Source organism: Cyclopterus lumpus, chromosome 23 (assembly GCF_009769545.1).
Source record: "Cyclopterus lumpus isolate fCycLum1 chromosome 23, fCycLum1.pri, whole genome shotgun sequence".
NCBI classification, from domain to species: domain Eukaryota; kingdom Metazoa; phylum Chordata; class Actinopteri; order Perciformes; family Cyclopteridae; genus Cyclopterus; species Cyclopterus lumpus.
This window is the reverse complement of record NC_046988.1, coordinates 14334125-14351864: the sequence shown is the minus strand read 5'-3', so window position 1 is coordinate 14351864 and position 17740 is coordinate 14334125. Positions and strand designations below refer to the sequence as shown.

The window sequence follows — 17740 nt, the reverse complement described above, 5'->3', positions numbered from 1 at the left end:
TAGTAACGACAGCATCTCTCTGTGTGTAGCTCCGCCGTTTCAGTCGTCTCCGTACAGTTTCCACGAGTGGCGCAACGCCAAGACGACCAACAGCCAATCAGCTTCCTCCGCCCGCCAGCGAGCCAATCCGCTGTCAGATCTGGGCCTGAGCGACGACGACTGGGACCACCCACCGCTCGGAGGGTGAGACACTTAATTTATCGTTTCTGTAACAGGAAGAAACTCGAATAAAGAAATATAACGGTTACAAAATCAAACGATATTAATATTTCTGAGAGCGATCACGACAGATTACAGTTATAAAAAAGTAATAAAAAAGGAGAAATCACTTTAGGAGATAAACTCATTTACAGCTTAAATAATATGAACATTAAATATATTTAACACCAAGACATTTAAACTCGAAACTTTGTTGAGTCAATAACGTGTATACTTTTATTTCCTTAATAGAGATTTTTTCAAAAATAATAGCCAAGAATACATTTATTTCAACAACAAAATAAATATGGAGTAAAAAAATAAGCAATTTTCCAATTAAATATATACATTTAATTTCTTTATTATCATTTATGTTTCTATGTATTTTATTTCTTTTTTTGTTTAGTAATGATTGCATTATATTGTCAGTTTTAATCCTCCATACGATTAGTGTGTTAGCGTTCCTTATTCAAACCAGTGGGAGTTGCTAGCCGCAAGCTAACAGCGGTAACAGCAGTGTGTCTCTGTCTGCAGAGGCTGTAATCTGCCCAGCGGTCTAATCACTGACAGCAGGTACCACACTGACCTTTGACCTTTGAACCCTACATAGTCCTCTGTCACTCCCTTCAGAAGAAAACCTTCACCTGGTGACCTTTGACCCCTGGCTCGTTGACACATACACACGGTGGATGTGTATGTCGTCGCTGCACACATGTTGTCCTTCACAAGCCTCACCGGCATGACCTGTTCGTCTCCAGCCTCCTGTGTGTGTGCGTGTGTGTGTGTTTGTGTGAGAGAGAGTCCATCAGGATGTTCTTTTCTCTGATTGATTGACCTTTGACCTTTGACCCCAGGTTCACTGTAGGACACGATGGGACAGAACCGGACCAGGAGGAGAACTTCTGGTCTCAGGCTCTGGAGGATCTGGAGACCTGCGGCCAGAGTGGCATCCTCCGAGAGCTGGAGGTGAGTAGTACTGAATCAAGTAGTGGTAGTACACTAGTAGGAGTAGACACGGTAGTAGTAGTAGTACTAGTACACTAGTAGGAGGAGACACGGTAGTAGTAGTAGTACTAGTACACTAGTAGGAGGAGACACGGTAGTAGTAGTAGTACTAGTAGACTAGTAGGAGGAGACAAGGTAGTAGTAGTAGTAGTAGTAGACTAGTAGGAGGAAACAAGGTAGTAGTAGTAGTAGTAGTATGATGGTAGTAGCAGTACTTAAGTTATTATATAGTCGTTGAAAAGACTCCTTCTCTTCCAGGAGGCCGGAAATGAAGCGCACCTCCTCACTCTGGTATCCTCCTCCTTCCTCTCCAGCTACTAACTCTCCTCCTGTCCTCCTCTCTATGTCCTCTCCTCCTCCTCCTCCTCTCCTCTCTCTATGTCCTCTCCTCCTCTCCTCTCTCCTCTCTGTCGTCTCCTCCTCCCCTCTCCCCTCTCCTCTCTCCTCTCTATGTTGTCTCTTCCTCCTCCTCTCCTCTCTCTATGTCCCCTCCTCCTCCTCCTCCTGTCCTCCTCTATGTCCTCTCCTCCTCCCCTCTCACCTCCTCTGTGTCCTCTCCTCCTCCCCTCTCACCTCCTCTATGTGTCCTCTCCTCCTCCCCTCTCACCTCCTCTGTGTCCTCTCCTCCTCCCCTCTCACCTCCTCTATGTGTCCTCTCCTCCTCCCCTCTCCTCTCTCCTCTCTATGTCCTCTCCTCCTCCTCCCCTCTCACCTCCTCTGTGTCCTCTCCTCCTCCCCTCTCACCTCCTCTATGTGTCCTCTCCTCCTCCCCTCTCACCTCCTCTGTGTCCTCTCCTCCTCCCCTCTCACCTCCTCTATGTGTCCTCTCCTCCTCCCCTCTCCTCTCTCCTCTCTATGTCCTCTCCTCCTCCTCCCCTCTCACCTCCTCTGTGTCCTCTCCTCCTCCCCTCTCACCTCCTCTATGTGTCTTCTCCTCCTCCCCTCTCACCTCCTCTCTATGTCCTCTCCTCCTCCCCTCTCACCTCCTCTATCTGTCCTCTCTCACATGTTAGCGTTGTCCAACATCAGACATGTTCTTTGTGTGACTCTAACAGCGAAGCTACTCTGACCACGGTGACGTCATTGTGACATTTCAGTGACATCACCCGGCTTCTGACCAATCACGTGTCAGAGTCACGTTGCACCGGGCATGGCAGTTTGAGCAAGGCATGCTGGGAGAGCTTGTGCAAGGCCTGATGGGTAGTTTGTTTTGCCTTAAAGCAGATCTGTGAAGTCATGCATGCTCTGATGAGTTCTTGATTGTGATTGGCTGAGGAGTGGAACCTAGTAGAACCTGTCAGTAGAAGAGTCAGTAGAACATGTCAGTAAAAGAGTCAGTCAAACGTAGTAGAACATGTCAGTAGAATGCACTAGAACATCTCAGTAGAACGTAGAACATGTCAGTAGAACATGTCAGTAGAACATGTCAGTAGAACATGTCAGTAGAACGCAGTGGAACATTTCTGTAGAACGCAGTAGAACATGTCAGTAGAACATGTCAGTAGAACAAGTCAGCAGAACATGTCAGTAGAATGCAGTAGAACGCAGGAGAACATGTCAGTAGAACATGTCAGTAGAATGCAGTAGAACGCAGGAAAACATGTCAGTAGAACATGTCAGTAGAACGCAGAAGAACATGTCAATAGAATGTAGTAGAATGTGTCAGTAGAACGTGTCAGTAGAACTCGGTAGAACATGTCAGTAGAACGTAGTAGAACATGTCAGTAGAACGTAGTAGAGCAGTAGAGGCCTGTTCTGTCTTGCTCGTGGAGGCTGGGGTCAAAGGTCAGACTCCAAGGACCCTCCATTTATGTGATGGATTGACTCTGTGATTGTATGTTTTTGATCGGCGGTCTCTAGGCAACCATCATGTCCGGCTCCACCCTCAGTCTGAACCATGACCCCGCCCCCCTGCGCAGCACGCTGGGACGCCAGGCGAGCTTCCAGGAACGCAGCAACTCCAAACCGCAGGTAACCAGGACTGACCTCTGACCTCTGGTTACACCTGTGTTCTGTCTTTTTAAGGCAGTGTTAAGAATTATCCTCGTGCCTTTTCTCAGGTGACCAACCGTTCCAACACCTTGCCCTCTGACCCCCAGCGCCGAGCCTTCGCCATGAGGAAGATGAGGCAGGAAGTGAATGAGATCCTGAACCAGAACCCTGTGGAACTCCACAAGGTGACCTATGACCCTTCAAAGTGACTCTACCCAAATCTACTTCCTGTGGCGTTAATGCGTGTCTGTGTTTGCAGCTGACTCTGGAGAAGGTCTCCGATCTGGAGGACTTCGGGTTCAGTGTTTCTGACGGTATGTTGGACCGCGGCGTCTACGTCAACAACATCCGACCGGGGGGCCCGGCGGAGCGGGGCGGGCTCCGAACCTACGACCGACTACTACAGGTACGAAAACACGAGTGTCGATCTCACCTGCTGTGAGGCTTCTCGGCTACGTGACCCTCATACGCTGCATCTCCTGCAGATCAACCACGTGAGGACCCGGGACTTCGACTGCTGCCTCGTCGTCCCGCTGATCGCCGAGTCCCCGAACCATCTGGAGCTCGTCATCAGCCGAAACCCCGCCTCCTCCTCGCTGCTGGCCAATCACACTGACGGCCACTCCCCTCAGCCAATCGGTAGCGATATGGGACCTTCGGAGTACTCGATTGGCCATGAAGAAGATGGCGGTCCGATCAAGTGGAGCCAACCGGGAGACGGGCTGGGGGCGGGGCTTGGGATGGGCCAGGTGAATAATAAATCCGTATAGCAGACTAACACTGGATGAAACTGGATTGAACCGGTTCCAACCAGATTGGACTGGAGAACAGTGAAACTAAGTTAAATGAAACTGGTTTAAACCTGTCCAAACTGGTTCAGAGTGGACCCCCTCCCCCCCCCCCCCACCACCACCACCATGGTGCTACACTCACCCTGTGGATGAACTTTGACCTTTGACCACTTAAGTTTGACATTTGAACTGCTAAAGCAGCCTGAAAGCACACTGATGGACCAGAGCAACACCTCACCTTTTCACTTGAACCAGTTCTACACCAGTTCTACATTCTGGTCCTACTGGTGTCACTGGACCCAGAACTATAACTACTGATCCCACTGGAACCATAGCCAGAGCTACTGGTCTAACTGGTTAATGGGTACTGGTTCTACAAGCCCAGAGCCAAAGCTACTGATTCTATTGAAGCCGGAACCGCAGCCGATGCGTATACTGGTTTAAGATTAATGGTTACTGGTCCTACAAGCTTAGAACCTGGGCTACTGGTCTTACTGAAGCCAGAGCCTTACTGGTTCAGGACATGTCTGTTCTGGTCTCAGTGGTAAGACAATCTTGACCAATGATTCCACTAAAGCCAGAGTATCAGCTAGTGGTCTCACTGGTCCAAGACACACAGGATCTGGTCTTAGTGGCCCTACTGAGACCACAGCTAGTGGGTTTACTGTGGTCTGAGTGGTGACAGAATAATGGGTACAGTTCCAACTGAAGCCACAGCCATCGCTCTTACTGGTCCAGCATTTAGTTCTTGGTGTGTACTAATCCAGAACCATGACCACTGTCCTCTGAGTCCAGGACTGTGACTCCGGTTCCATCTCACGCCGTCCTACTAGAATCAGAACCGTGGCCTCTGGTTGTACTGGCCAAGGACCACAACAGCACAAAGACTGATGGGACTCCAGAATCTATCCATCTGTCGATGGACAGACAGGTTGCCAAGGAGACTAGGGATGCTCCGATCGGGCTGTCTAGAGTCATTGGGAGCGTCCAAATCAATACTGATCACTGGTTTCTGTTCTTAAACATTGATTCATGTCAAAGTCTTACTAGTGTTCTTCACGTTATGGGTAGAGGGGCGGGGCTCCTCCTCAGTCCACATACGGTCACTTCCTGTTCACTGGTTGCAACAAACAAAAAAAAGATGGCGACGGCTAAAAAAAATGCCAAACTGGAGGTTTCAAAACATCAGTCCACCAACCAATCGGTGACGGTGTGGACTTTAGGGACCACTTGTGATTGGATCTCACTTCCAAATGTGTTTTTGTTTTTAACCGTCGCGAGGCAGAAAAAAAAAGCACTTCCTGTATTTAGTCTGCAACAAACTCATTTATTCTCACAGTTTGAGTCTCTTTGAGAACTCCCCACTAGCTCGTAGAATGCTATCAGGCTAGCACCATTAGCAATATTTAAGTAAACTTGGACGAAAAGTCCTAAAATGTATGGAAATATAAACATTGACAAACCCAACAGCTACTAAATGGACCTCCTGCTGAGAAATTTATTAAAGTATTGAAAAATTAAAGGATAAGCCCAAATAATGGAAAACTCTGTTTAATGTTTTCTATTTTTTATTATCATTAGTCCATTTTAAGACAGAAATCAAGTTATTGGCTGATATTGATCGGAGCATCCCTGAGGAAGAAAGACAGAGGGTTTACTGTTAAGATTTAAGTTCTGTGCCATGAATGAGCTGCAGACTGGAAGAGTGATGATGATGATGATGATGATGATGATACTGAGCAGTTCAATAAGAATCTTTTTCTACTGTTTACACCTGTTGGACTGGCCACACTGTGTACGTATGTGTGTGTGTGTGTGTGTGTGTGTGTGTGTGTGTATGTGTGTGTGTGTGTGTGTGTGTGTGTGTGTGTGTTAAACACAAGGCCAGTTAAGCCCCTTCCACCTCAAGTCCTCGTCTTGGCTTTGCCCCTCCCCCCTCTACCCTTCTTCTTTCCTCGACCAATAGGCAGCCAAGTTGACAGACAGACGGCAGTTCTGAGAGATTCAGCTGATTGGCTGGAACCAATCAGAAAATAAAATCTTCCCTGCCGTCTGTGATTGGTTCTCCTCGACACGCAAGCCAACCAATCAGCTACCGGGACGAAGCCAAGCATGCCCCTACCCTGACCACCCTACCCCTCCTCCCCAGTAACAGTGATCTATTATGCTAATCGATCGGTGTGTTTTTTGATTGACTTGTCGGTTTTCTCTGTTTGTTTGTTTCCATGGCGACTGAACCTGAAAAGATGTAAAATAAATTTAAAAAACGGTTCAGATGCGTCGCCGTTCACATCGAGACCCCGAAACCTTCACCTCATAATCACGAACAACGATGTTTCACGAGAAAAAAAAATCCTGATCGAACAGGAAACCTGTGACAGTAAATTCCTTTTTGTGTGTGTGTGTGTGTGTGTGTGTCTGCGTCTGCGTGTGTGTGCGTCTGCGTGTTTATTTTGGAGCGACGTCAACATCTTCCTGCTCTCACCACGGTCTGAACTCACTATTTTAACTGGCCAATCAGAACCCTCGGCACCAAACGCTAGAAGAAACCCTCCCTCATGGCTCGCAGACAGTTAGCGTGTGGCACAGGGCTAGCGTAGCCTAACATGTGACTAGCATCAGGTTTACACTTAGCACACGGCTAATAGTAGCTCTGGTTACCACCTAGCAAACATAACTTTACCATTTGGCAAATGTATGGTTAGCACACAGCTAACACAAGACTAGCCAACATCTAGCCAACATGCCTGGATGTTAGCACACAGCTAACCCATAGCCAACACCTGGCTAACAAAGCCAGTGATTGGTTAGCACACACCTTGCACAAGGCTAACATATAGCTAACACATCTAGTATTTGGTTAGCTTACAGCTAGAGAAAGGTTCACTTCTAGCCAACACACCTATATGTTAGCACACAGCTAACACTAGGCTAGCTAACACACTTAGACGTTAGCACACAGCTAACACAAGGCTAGCCAACATACCCAGATGTTAGTACACAGCTAACCCATGGCCAACACCTGACTAACAAAGCCATTATATGGTTAGCACACACTTAGCACAACGCTAACAGGGCGAACATCTGGCTAACATAACCAATAGTTGTTTTGCTCACAGCTAACACAAGGCTACCACAAGTAAACATTTAGTGCTAACACAGCCAGCTGGTATTCAGTTAGCATGTGGTTAGCATTCACCATTCTATGGCTAACGTTACACAACAGTCCCGTTGGTGAGTGTAACTATGGGAACTGGGTGGTAGCCTTTCTGGGTGATTAGCGCTGTAAGCATTTTTAGCGCTCATCACACTCAAACTATTCCACCAATGAAAAGAGAGCCACGGGGTTGAGGGGCGTGGCTTCAAGAGGGTTCGATGTGAGATCTAAAGCCATGCACACGGGTTTGTGCGCATGTATAAACTATGTGTGTGTGTGTGTGACCTGAGTGTGTGTGTGTGTTTGTGGAGGACTAAAGCTGCATTATAATACAGAAATAAATTACACAATAAATAAAAGTTATAAATAAAACAGAAATTAATAAATAAGAAACTAATTACATGTTTAAATAAATTAGAACAAATAACAAATGTATAATTTGTTTAAAAAGAATTATACATTTTATTTATTTTTCTATTTTTGTGTATTCAAATGAACCTTCACATTTATTTCTACATTTCTTTAATGTATTTCTTTGTTAATTTTTATGCATCTATTGTAATGATAACTTTAGCCCCTCTAATGTGTGTGTGTTTGTGTGTGTATAACATTTCAGGGATTTGCACTCTAGTGATTCACCTCAGCAAGACATCCTCCCACACACATACACACACACACACACACACACACACACACACATGCATTGCACTGCCATTTGAAATAGTGGGACAGATTAGTTTCCATGTAGCTTCACCAACCAAACTGTATTTTCTTTAAAGGAACAGGGATGTTGTAAAGTATTTTTGTACAAATTTAATACTTTGGTAGCATGACGTTCCTGGTGTTTGTCCTGTGGGGCTCCACTGCTCTCCTCCACCCCCCCTTTGTATGGACGACTACTGAGCAACAATAAAGATGAAGACCTGCTGGGAGGACTCATGTATGTTTTTAAATAAATAGGTTCATTTAATTGAATGTGTCATTTCACAGCACAGTGTTTCACGATGAAGTATTATTTGTAGCCACTTCATACTAAAGAGATAGTATATATACAAATATTTAAATACAATAATATATAGAGGTACATACAGTATAAATCTACATCTACATTATCTAGAGAGACTTTTGTTTATAATGGGAATGAGGGTAGTGCAACTCAGACCCATTTTACAGTGGAAAATACAATATTACAAATCTATATTGTATAATTTAAAAACTTCCCTGGTAGTGAAATAATAGTATCAAAAGAAACGTTAACAAATGCAACTAAATGAGACATATAATGAGGTATACGCAGCTGCAATAAAGTAGGGTTGTGGGGACAGGTCCGTATTGTGGGAATTAAATACAATACAATTTTGTAGAATAGCCAATACATCTATATTTTATTAACTTATTTTAAAATCGAGCAAGGAAATGTGAATTAATTTTTGTGAGTTTGTTTTTTCTGACAAAGTTGACAATATAATAATTTAATAAACGTGCAGGTTGATTTAGATACTTATGCACAATCTATTAACTCATTTATTACAATGCCTGCTTTAGTCCTCTTTAAGAAGAGTTTTAACGATTTTGGTTATTTATTTAAAACGGCATTAATTGTCAAAAAAATTGTTATTTATTAATTGAGAATTATGTGAATACAAGTTATTATAGTTATTATCGTCATGTTTTTTTAAAAATATTTAACTAAATTAAAGCAAAGATTTCTGTAAAAACTCAAATGTGAGCTTTAGTCCTCCTTAAGAGGCTTTGACGATTCTGGTAATTTATTCAAAAACGTACAAAATATTACAAAAATAAATAAAAATAAGTTATACTAATTATTATCGTAATCATTGTGTAATATCTAGCTAAAGTAAAGCGTTATCTTGGTAAAAGCTCAAACCGGATGTGACGTCCCCGCTCGGCGCTCTCCCCTCCTGCCTGCTCGGTGGCTCTGCGGTGGATCCGTTCGGTCTGTTCCCCGGTGTGTCTTCTCCGTTCCCTGGTATAGCGTCTCTCTGCGCCGTTTCACCGCCAGCTACCGGGCGGAAACCTACACCGACGCGTCTCCCGGATAAACAGTCCCGTCAGGAAACATGTCCACCGCGCTGGAGAGCTACATCAACCGTATCCTGCCGCTAGCTCACATGCTAACCACCCGTCTGAATGAATGAGCTAACGCTAGTTAGCTTAGCACACACGCTACCAGGCGTGTTTATTATTAGTTTTCTTGACGTAAAGTGATGCAGTTTCTCTATATTGGCAAGGGATTGTTGGTAATGGTTAGAAGTGCAGTTAGTTATTGTGTTTTATTCTAATAATTAGGATTTTAATTATTGTTTTGTCCATAAAGGTGTGTTGTTCCTTTAATGGTGCGTTCAGGTACAGTGGCCATCGTCACTTCAGACGGGAGAATGATTGTGGTGAGTTTGAATACCTGTTAACTACCTTTTGTTAAGTGGCAAAGTGTAAACAAATGCATGCAGTCAAACTACTAATATCATACTGTGGAAGTACTCAACTACGATTAAAAGTCCTGCTTTCAAAGTACTTGAAGTAAAAGTATTGATCAGTAAAATGCTTTCATATTAAATTTGATGTGTCTGCTGCAATTATGTGTTTGTTGCACGTTTTTAACTGGTTGTGTCTACGTTGTATTCTATGACATCATCGCATGTTTATTTAGTGCAATACACAAATGAACAGTGGACACACACACACAAATATATCTATATATAATATTGCAAATGTCTATTTGGAATATCCCCCAAAAGAAGATTTAAACATGACATTAATGAGTAAAGCATTAGAAGTCAATCAATTTTTTTATTTCCAACTATTTAGACATTTATTACCATTTTTTGTTACTTTCCTTTTTTCACTTCGCCCTAAAGTTTGTCCAAAGAAGATCATTAAATTATATGTTTGGACGTTTTTAATTTTAATCTAAATTATTGGGATAAAATTGACTCATCTTAGTTTGTGGGATGTTTGTCGCTGCAGAGAATCTGGAGAAACTCATGAAGCGCCTGTGAATATTTTTGTTTTAATCCGTCCTGAGTTACTAAACAAAACAATAATAAAATATATATATTTTATATATGCAGCCGTTTGCGACCTCAGGTTATTGTTTGTGCTACTAAAAACAATAACTACATTAAACAATACTTCTGTTTGACAACAATGCATTGGGACCACCCCTTTAACTCCGTTGGTTCTGGCGCCCCCTGTGGAGTAAAGTGGTGGTGTCTCTTTAGAAAACCTAATTTTACTGAAGCAGGGTCTGACAGTCTGCCCCTCTTAGTCCCGGTCCTGGTTCCCTCAAGCAATACGTCCTGGGTCTCCAGCAGCGTAATGTCGCTATAAAGTGTGTGTGTGTGTGTGTGTGTGTGTGTGTGTTCAGGGCACTCTGAAGGGTTTCGATCAAACCATCAACCTGATCTTGGACGAGAGCCACGAGCGGGTGTTCAGCTCCAGTCAGGGGGTGGAGCAGGTGGTGCTGGGGCTCTACATCGTCAGAGGAGACAACGTGTGAGTCACCTGTCAATCACGTATTGATCCATCCAATACACTTTAATATTAATACTTTAACATTCATAAAAATTACTCATGACATGTAAGCAACTGTTTAAATTGAATTACAATAAATTAACTCTTAATTTGTGTATTTTAATAATAAATAAAGGGCTGTTATCGGAGAGATCGACGAGGAGACGGACTCCAACCTGGATTTAGGAAACATCCGAGCCGAGCCGCTCAACTCTGTGGCCCACTGACCCCCCCACACACAGACACACACACACTCTCTGTCGCCATGGCAACAGATGAGCGCACGACTCGCCCGAGTGTTCCGGGAGCCGTTTCACCGACGCAGGTTTTCAGAGTTTAGCGGATCAGAATCTGATGTTGAAAACTCGGCGAACCTTCGGACGCCGACGGACTCCCGCTGATATGTTTCTGTTTGTATTTTTTTATAAATAAAGAGCGCTAGCGTTGTTAGATTAACTTTTTTATGCTTGGAGTCGGTGTTTGTCGTTGAGATTTGTTTAAATAAAGTTGAATGTCTCATATTGCGACAAAACGTCCTGGTTTGTTAAGTCGGAGTGTTGAAATATTCACGTAAAGTTACAGATGCATACAAATATACACAGAACCAAAAGGAAAAGTATTTCCCCACATTCTCATTAATTTATTGTATATTGAGTTTTTATTATATGTGTATTTTAATTTAGGTGAAAACTACACAATTTCTTTCGACATTATATTCTGACCTTTTTTCCCAGAGATTTTATTTTGAATTTATATTTTACTTTTCCAAAAAAAAAAATTGTATTTATGTATTTTTGACATTTTGTTCAGATTTTTTATTTGTTTTCCTTTATTGACATACAGAATTTTTTCCGACATATTTCTATTTTTTATTTAACATTTAATTTAACTTTTTCTTGAAAAAGTTAAAAAGTAGTTTTTGTTTGTTTTACATATTCACTTTGATTTGTTTTTATGAATTTTTAGACACACGATACTTTGACATAATAACAATAACAAACACAGGTTTTGTACAAGAAAGCTCACATTAATTATGAATTAATATTTTATTATTACATGTCTATTGCGATGAATCGCATGCATGTCGGTGTCAATATTGACATTTCTTTACAATCCAGATTCAGGTGATTAATATAAGATATAACAAACAAATAATTAATGTGTTATTATAGAGTAAACTAGCAGCAGAACATAAAGTTATGGTATAAAGAAGGTCACTGAAACAGGAGCTCTTCCACTAAAGTCCGTGTTGGCGTGTCGTGGTCACGTGACCCCAGAGTCAGACCGCTCTGCAGTCGATTGATCTGGTCTGGACTCGGAACCGGAACCTCGTAGTGGAGCCGCAGCCAGGATTCACCTGAAAATACACACAGATCATCTTCATCATCGTCCTCATCATCATCACCATCTTCATCATAACCATCATCCTCATCATCATAACCATCATCATCATCATCATCATCCTTCTCCTCCTCACCTTTCTTGACCCTCTGACCGAGCGACACCAGTAGCTCCGCCCCTACGCTGTGATTGACAGGTCCTCCGACGCTCGATCGTCCCGCCCCCAATTTATGAAGAACTTCGGCCAACGTCAAACCAGCGACATCCACGACGACACCTGCATGACGTCACGCCAAGAGAGAGGAAGTGATCGATCGATTGATTACTACCTGCATGAATGCTGATCATCGTTATTGATCGGAATAATCTGTTTGTTTTTTTAGTGTTATTTCACTAAGATTTATGGAAAATGTAATGATTAAAAATGTCCTGTAAAAATGTCCATTATTCTACATTTTAATAATTTCCCCCAAAAAATTATAGGAAGTACATTTATAAATACATGTGTTGAAAAGTATGTTAGTAAATCTATAAATTCTTAAGTAATAAATGTATAAGTGAAAAAGCAATAAAAAATAAAAACAAGTAAATAAAAACATGTTAGTGAATATAAATGCGTAAGTGAGTAAATATAGAAGTTCTAAAGCAAATTGAGATATATATGTTAATAAATATACAAGTGTGTAAGTATGTAAAGATATAAGTCGGTAAGTTAGTAAACATTTATGTAGCTAACGATATAAGTATGTAGCCGAAGTAGAAATATATGTTAGAAGAGTAAGTAAAGTAAATAAATAAATATACTTAACATGTTAATAAATAATTCCTATTGTTTGTTAATGCTATTGATATGGCAAAATAAATATAGAAATATAATGTAATAAACAATGAATATGTAGGATTTTGTGTGCCCTTCAGAATAAAAGCTCCTCTGCAATATATAAAAAAAGAGCGAGTAAAGTTTTGTGTATTGTTGTTTTTGTTTATTTATCTGTTTACCATCTGCAGGCGTCTTCAGTTCCATCTGGTGCTCAGACCTTCTAAGGACACCGTAGTAGTCTGTGTGGGCGGAGCATAGCGACCGAGCCGTCTCATTGGCCACGCCCTGAGCCTGCATCATGGCCTGGAACTTGGACAGAGCCGCTCCACCAATCACAGCGTCAGAAATCTGCCTTCTTCCCTCTGATAGGTCGGACGCCAAGCCAGTCATCTCCAGCAAGAGGCCGCCTTCAGATATAGAGACGATTTAAATAGTTATTTTAATAAAAACTGTTTTATTTTAGTCAGTTAGCCAGTTAATATTTTTTTTTATTCACACTTACGACAAATAAAAGCTGCTTTTGGTCCAAATCCATTAGAATTATTGAAAGTATTAAAATAGTTAAAAATAACGGTTTTGAGTATTTTGTCGCATTAAACCACACTAACTCATAATCACCAAATGTCTTAAAACCCCGAACCATGACTTCAAAGAGTACTTCAGGGTACAGAAATAAAGTCGTTACCCAGAGTTGTGACCAGCTCCATGAGGTCGTCGGGTCCTCTCCCCTTCAGCGTCTCCAGAGACTCGATCACCTCCAGACTGTTGCCCACGTATCGACCAATCGGAGCGTCCATCCTGCTGAGGAGCGCCGCCGTGCGAACACCCAGAGCGTTGCCCACCTTCACCTGAAAGAACACACATAATACTAATACATTAATAACATTAATAACACTATTAATGATACATTAATAACATTAATAACACTATTAATGATGCATTAATAACATTAATAACATTATTACTGATACATTAACATTAATACTGATACATTAACATTATTACTGATATACATGAACATCATTACTGATACATTAACATTACTGATACATTAACATTATTACTGATACATTAACATGAATACTGATACATTAACATTATTACTGATACATTAACATGAATACTGATACGTTAACATTACTGATACATTAACATTATTACTGATACATTAACATTATTACTGATACAGTAACATGAATACTGATACATTAACATTACTGATACATTAACATTATTACTGATACATTAACATGAATACTGATACATTAACATTATTACTGATACATTAACATTACAGATACATTAACATTATTACTCATACAGTAACATGAATACTGATACATTAACATGAATACTGATACATTAACATTACTGATATATTAACATTACTGATACATTAACATTATTACTGATACAGTAACACTTCTGATGGACTTACTAATAACTGGGCGAGTTCTTTAGCGCCGTCCAGGTCTTTATAAAGAGCAGCGAGTCCAAACTTCACATCCAGAACCAGAGCGGACAGAGACTCCGCCCCTTTCTTTGAGATGATGGAGCCTGAGACGACAAACGCAGGTTTACAGTCATGTGGAGTATTGTTACTGTAAAGTTTATGATTATGAAGTCAATACATATATTACTCAACAAATAAATAAAATAAATCTAGAGATAATTAAATAAAAACAGATAATAAATGGAAGCAGAATTATTTTAAATATTTCTTTATTATAATAACAAATACCAGCAATGAGTGGGAGGCTGTCTACGGTGCTGGTCGTGTCCCGCCGAGCGTACAGGACTCGATCTGCCGGGACCAACGTCTCCGTCTGACCCACAATGCAACAGCCCACTGAGCGCAGGATCACCAGGATCTGCACAAGTAATTTAATTATAACACAGGCGCAAACAGAGAAGAGGAGGTCAAAGGTTAAGCGTCTTTGAGTGTCTAAAAGCACTATATAATAATAATTATTCTTATTATTAATAAAATATTTTCGTAGACGCGAGGAGGAACATCAGTATTTGACGAACACGTTGATAAAATAACGAGTACTTTAATTTCGATGCCAATACGACCCACAATGCAACACTTTTACTTCTTCCATCACCTGAGCTGCTGATTGGTGGACGTTGAAACCTGGAATCGACTCCAGCTTGTCCAGAGTTCCTCCTGTGTGAGCCAAGCCCCGCCCACTGATCATCGGCACCTGACACACACACACACACACACCTGTCATGACATCACAGACGTACAGGTGGAGCTACAGGTGTGAGGAGTGGAGGTGGGCGTACCTTACAGCCGCAGGCAGCGAGCGCCGGCGCCAACACCAGACTGACTTTATCTCCCACGCCTCCCGTTGAGTGTTTGTCAACCATTAGCCCCGCCCACTCCTCTGGCCACGACATCACTTCCCCCGATGACATCATCTCCCTGGTCAGGGTCTCGATCTCCTCCTGGACCATTCCCTTCAGCCAGATGGCCATCAGCATGGCCCCTGAGAGAAGCAGCAGGTGAGTCTCGTCCTTGGCGGCGTGCTGCGCGCCGAACGCTTCGTACCTATCTGACTCTCTTCGATGGCGTCGGTGGCGACGGCGTGAACGAAGGTTCGGATCTCCTCGTCACTCAGCGCTCCTCCGTCTCTCTTCTTCTTGATCAGATCTGGGATGGACGCCATGTCTGGAAGAACGAACAATTTTTGAGCATCCGTTCACAACAGTCTGAAGATACGAATGGGACGTCGTTTCGTTGGTTTGTGGACGTTTTGAAGTTCGGTGTTTTTTGGCCGTCGACATTTTTTATATATTTTTTGCAACCAGTGAACAGGAAGTGACCGTATGTGGACTGAGGAGGAGTGATGTAGTTGGTGTTGACCTGTTAATCACCTTGTAGCCCCGCCCTAAAGCATCCCCTGCTTTATGGTCTGTTTGACTCTAAATGACCATAATTTACTAAATGAACATCACGCTGTATTGAAGAAGACTTGAAACTAGAGATTGAGACCAAAAACTCATGTTTACAATGTTTACTGAGGGAATACATCAAGAGAAGTAGAGTCATTTATATAGACTTCTATACAACCAGAGGAGTCGCCCCCTGGTGGTCAGTAGAGAGAATGCAGCTTTAACACATGAAGCATAGACTTCTATACAACCAGAGGAGTCGCCCCCTGGTGGTCAGGAGAGAGAATGCAGCTTTAACACATGAAGCATAGACTTCTATACAACCAGAGGAGTTGCCCCCTGGTGGTCAGGAGAGAGAATGCAGCTTTAACACATGAAGCATAGACTTCTATACAACCAGAGGAGTCGCCCCCTGGTGGTCAGTAGAGAGGATGCAGATTTAACACATGACGCATAGACTTATATACAACCAGAGGAGTGAAATGCTGAGACCTGGTGACCAATCAGAAGGTCAACGGCCAAGAACTCGTTAGACATAAAACGCCACCGAGGATTATGGGAACTTGGACACAATGTCTGTTAGCTGCCAACACAAGGAGGCTTCTGCCCTCCAGGTTTAAATATTACTATGAACACTTTATTATTTACATCCAGCTTCTTGTGAAAGACCGGCCTCTCATCTCTTTCTATATTCTGCCGTCACTCATTCACTAATTTCTCAGTAAAAAGGCAAAATACACCGTAAACAGCAGCAACATTAATCCAGAAATCAGATATGACAGTAAAACACTGACAGGCGACATTAAAGTACTTCTGAATGCTATGATACTTTTACCTTTCTCTGGTGTTGATCCTGCCGACTGAGGTGCGTCAACCCTGCGGCTCATCGTAAAGTAGTCCCAGGTCAGGAGTCCACCGGCCAATGGGAGCACAAGGAGGGGGAGGGGTTTGACAGCCAATCAGGTTCGAGCTTTTGTTTGTTAACTCTGAGTTTCATTTTGAGATATTAATATGTCGGCCATGTTGCCCAAAGAATTGATTTGTTACCGCTGTGTAAATTCCTTCACTTGTAAATTCAAGAACTGCATTTTTTTGTCGTGTTTTCCATGTTTTTTTTAACCCTAAAATGACGATAAACGGTCCTTAAACTCGGGCAGATCGCCGCCTAATTTAAGGGTTTCGAATTCCTTAGTTTTACTACTTTCTGTTTTAAAGCGACAATAAATTCGAGTGTCTCGTGTTAATCTGGGACTAAAGTTAACACATCGAGAAATCATATTTAAATGACTGGGTTTCTGAAGCCAATCGATTTTAATAATGAGATGATCGCAATACAATATAATATACTTTTATTACTGTTTTCCCCGTTTGTGTGAGAAATATTAAGAGCAAGGCTTTAAAATGTGTTATTTAATTCATGTTCAGGGTTTATTAATAAGATTGAGTCAAAGATGGCTGTTCCATCTCCTCGAGGAACTTGAGTAGTAATACGAGTAAGTATTAAATAGTAGTATCCGATATTAAATCATTCACTAGTTCAGCTTTAGATGACGGATATCTGACGTTTAATTCTCCTATTTTGTGCTCCAATGATTCCTTTCCTATCTCCTTCAGCAGAGGATTTGTCTGGAAATTTGTTCTGGAAAGAAAATAGACACACAAAAATAAAAAAAAGTCAGCATGCGAGAAGTTTAATGTGAAAGAAGGAGGACGTCACAAGTGTTAACTTTGTAATAAATGACAGTTTATTATAAAGATTACAATCTGTTGCGTTGCAGAGCTCGTTGGTTGTCGTTTGTGTGCTCTTTAGTTTTTAGAAAAGGGAAGAAAAAAAACTACTAGTACACACACGCCACTCACTCCAGAAGAAACAACACACATACTGTAAAAAGAGGAAGCTAGAGAGGAGGAGGAGGAGGAGGAGGAGGAGGAGGAGGATGAAGAAGAGGAGGAGGAGGAGCAAGAGGAGGAGGAGGAGGAGGGTAACCATTAAACCATTAT

General features: G+C 42.0%; 3 protein-coding genes across 4 annotated transcripts in view; 2 read left to right on the top strand and 1 right to left on the bottom strand.

Moving 5' to 3' along the window:
• Window positions 1-4083, top strand: part of grip1 (glutamate receptor interacting protein 1) — a 38084-nt gene extending 34001 nt beyond the window's left edge. For both annotated transcript variants that reach the window (XM_034526523.1, XM_034526522.1), the window contains 6 exons: window positions 30-183; window positions 1053-1164; window positions 3064-3174; window positions 3264-3380; window positions 3455-3601; window positions 3681-4083. In XM_034526523.1, coding sequence (XP_034382414.1) covers window positions 30-183; window positions 1053-1164; window positions 3064-3174; window positions 3264-3380; window positions 3455-3601; window positions 3681-3965 — 926 coding nt within the window. In that variant the 3' untranslated portion in view covers window positions 3966-4083. The remainder of the gene's footprint in view (window positions 1-29; window positions 184-1052; window positions 1165-3063; window positions 3175-3263; window positions 3381-3454; window positions 3602-3680) is intronic.
• A 4970-nt stretch (window positions 4084-9053) lies between these two features.
• Window positions 9054-11201, top strand: lsm8 (LSM8 homolog, U6 small nuclear RNA associated). Its single transcript, XM_034526196.1, has 4 exons — window positions 9054-9255; window positions 9511-9551; window positions 10532-10659; window positions 10814-11201. Exons 1-4 carry the CDS (start codon window positions 9225-9227, stop codon window positions 10902-10904), a joined length of 291 nt encoding a protein of 96 aa, XP_034382087.1. The 5' UTR covers window positions 9054-9224; the 3' UTR covers window positions 10905-11201.
• Window positions 11202-11796: 595 nt separating this feature from the next.
• Window positions 11797-16591, bottom strand: tymp (thymidine phosphorylase). Its single transcript, XM_034526484.1, has 10 exons — window positions 16575-16591; window positions 15396-15515; window positions 15131-15333; window positions 14947-15045; window positions 14580-14709; window positions 14277-14395; window positions 13524-13686; window positions 13018-13245; window positions 12155-12295; window positions 11797-12034 (listed from the first exon to the last, which is right to left on the bottom strand). The coding sequence occupies exons 2-10, from the start codon at window positions 15511-15513 to the stop codon at window positions 11892-11894; spliced, it is 1344 nt and encodes a 447-aa protein (XP_034382375.1). The 5' UTR covers window positions 15514-15515; window positions 16575-16591; the 3' UTR covers window positions 11797-11891.
• Window positions 16592-17740: the final 1149 nt, after the last annotated feature.

Excerpts from the sequence above, each read along its gene's own strand:
- lsm8 (XM_034526196.1), top strand. The coding sequence starts at position 9,225 with ATGTCCACCGCGCTGGAGAGCTACATCAACC. Across the intron at positions 9,256-9,510 it reads GCTGGAGAGCTACATCAACC|GTACAGTGGCCATCGTCACT; the intron begins GTATCCTGCCGC and ends TGGTGCGTTCAG. Across the intron at positions 9,552-10,531 it reads CAGACGGGAGAATGATTGTG|GGCACTCTGAAGGGTTTCGA; the intron begins GTGAGTTTGAAT and ends GTGTGTGTTCAG.
- tymp (XM_034526484.1), bottom strand. The coding sequence starts at position 15,513 with ATGGCGTCCATCCCAGATCTGATCAAGAAGAAGAGAGACGGAGGAGCG. Across the intron at positions 13,246-13,523 it reads GGAGCTGGTCACAACTCTGG|GCGGCCTCTTGCTGGAGATG; the intron begins GTAACGACTTTA and ends CTATATCTGAAG. Across the intron at positions 12,035-12,154 it reads CGGTCAGAGGGTCAAGAAAG|GTGAATCCTGGCTGCGGCTC; the intron begins GTGAGGAGGAGA and ends GTGTATTTTCAG.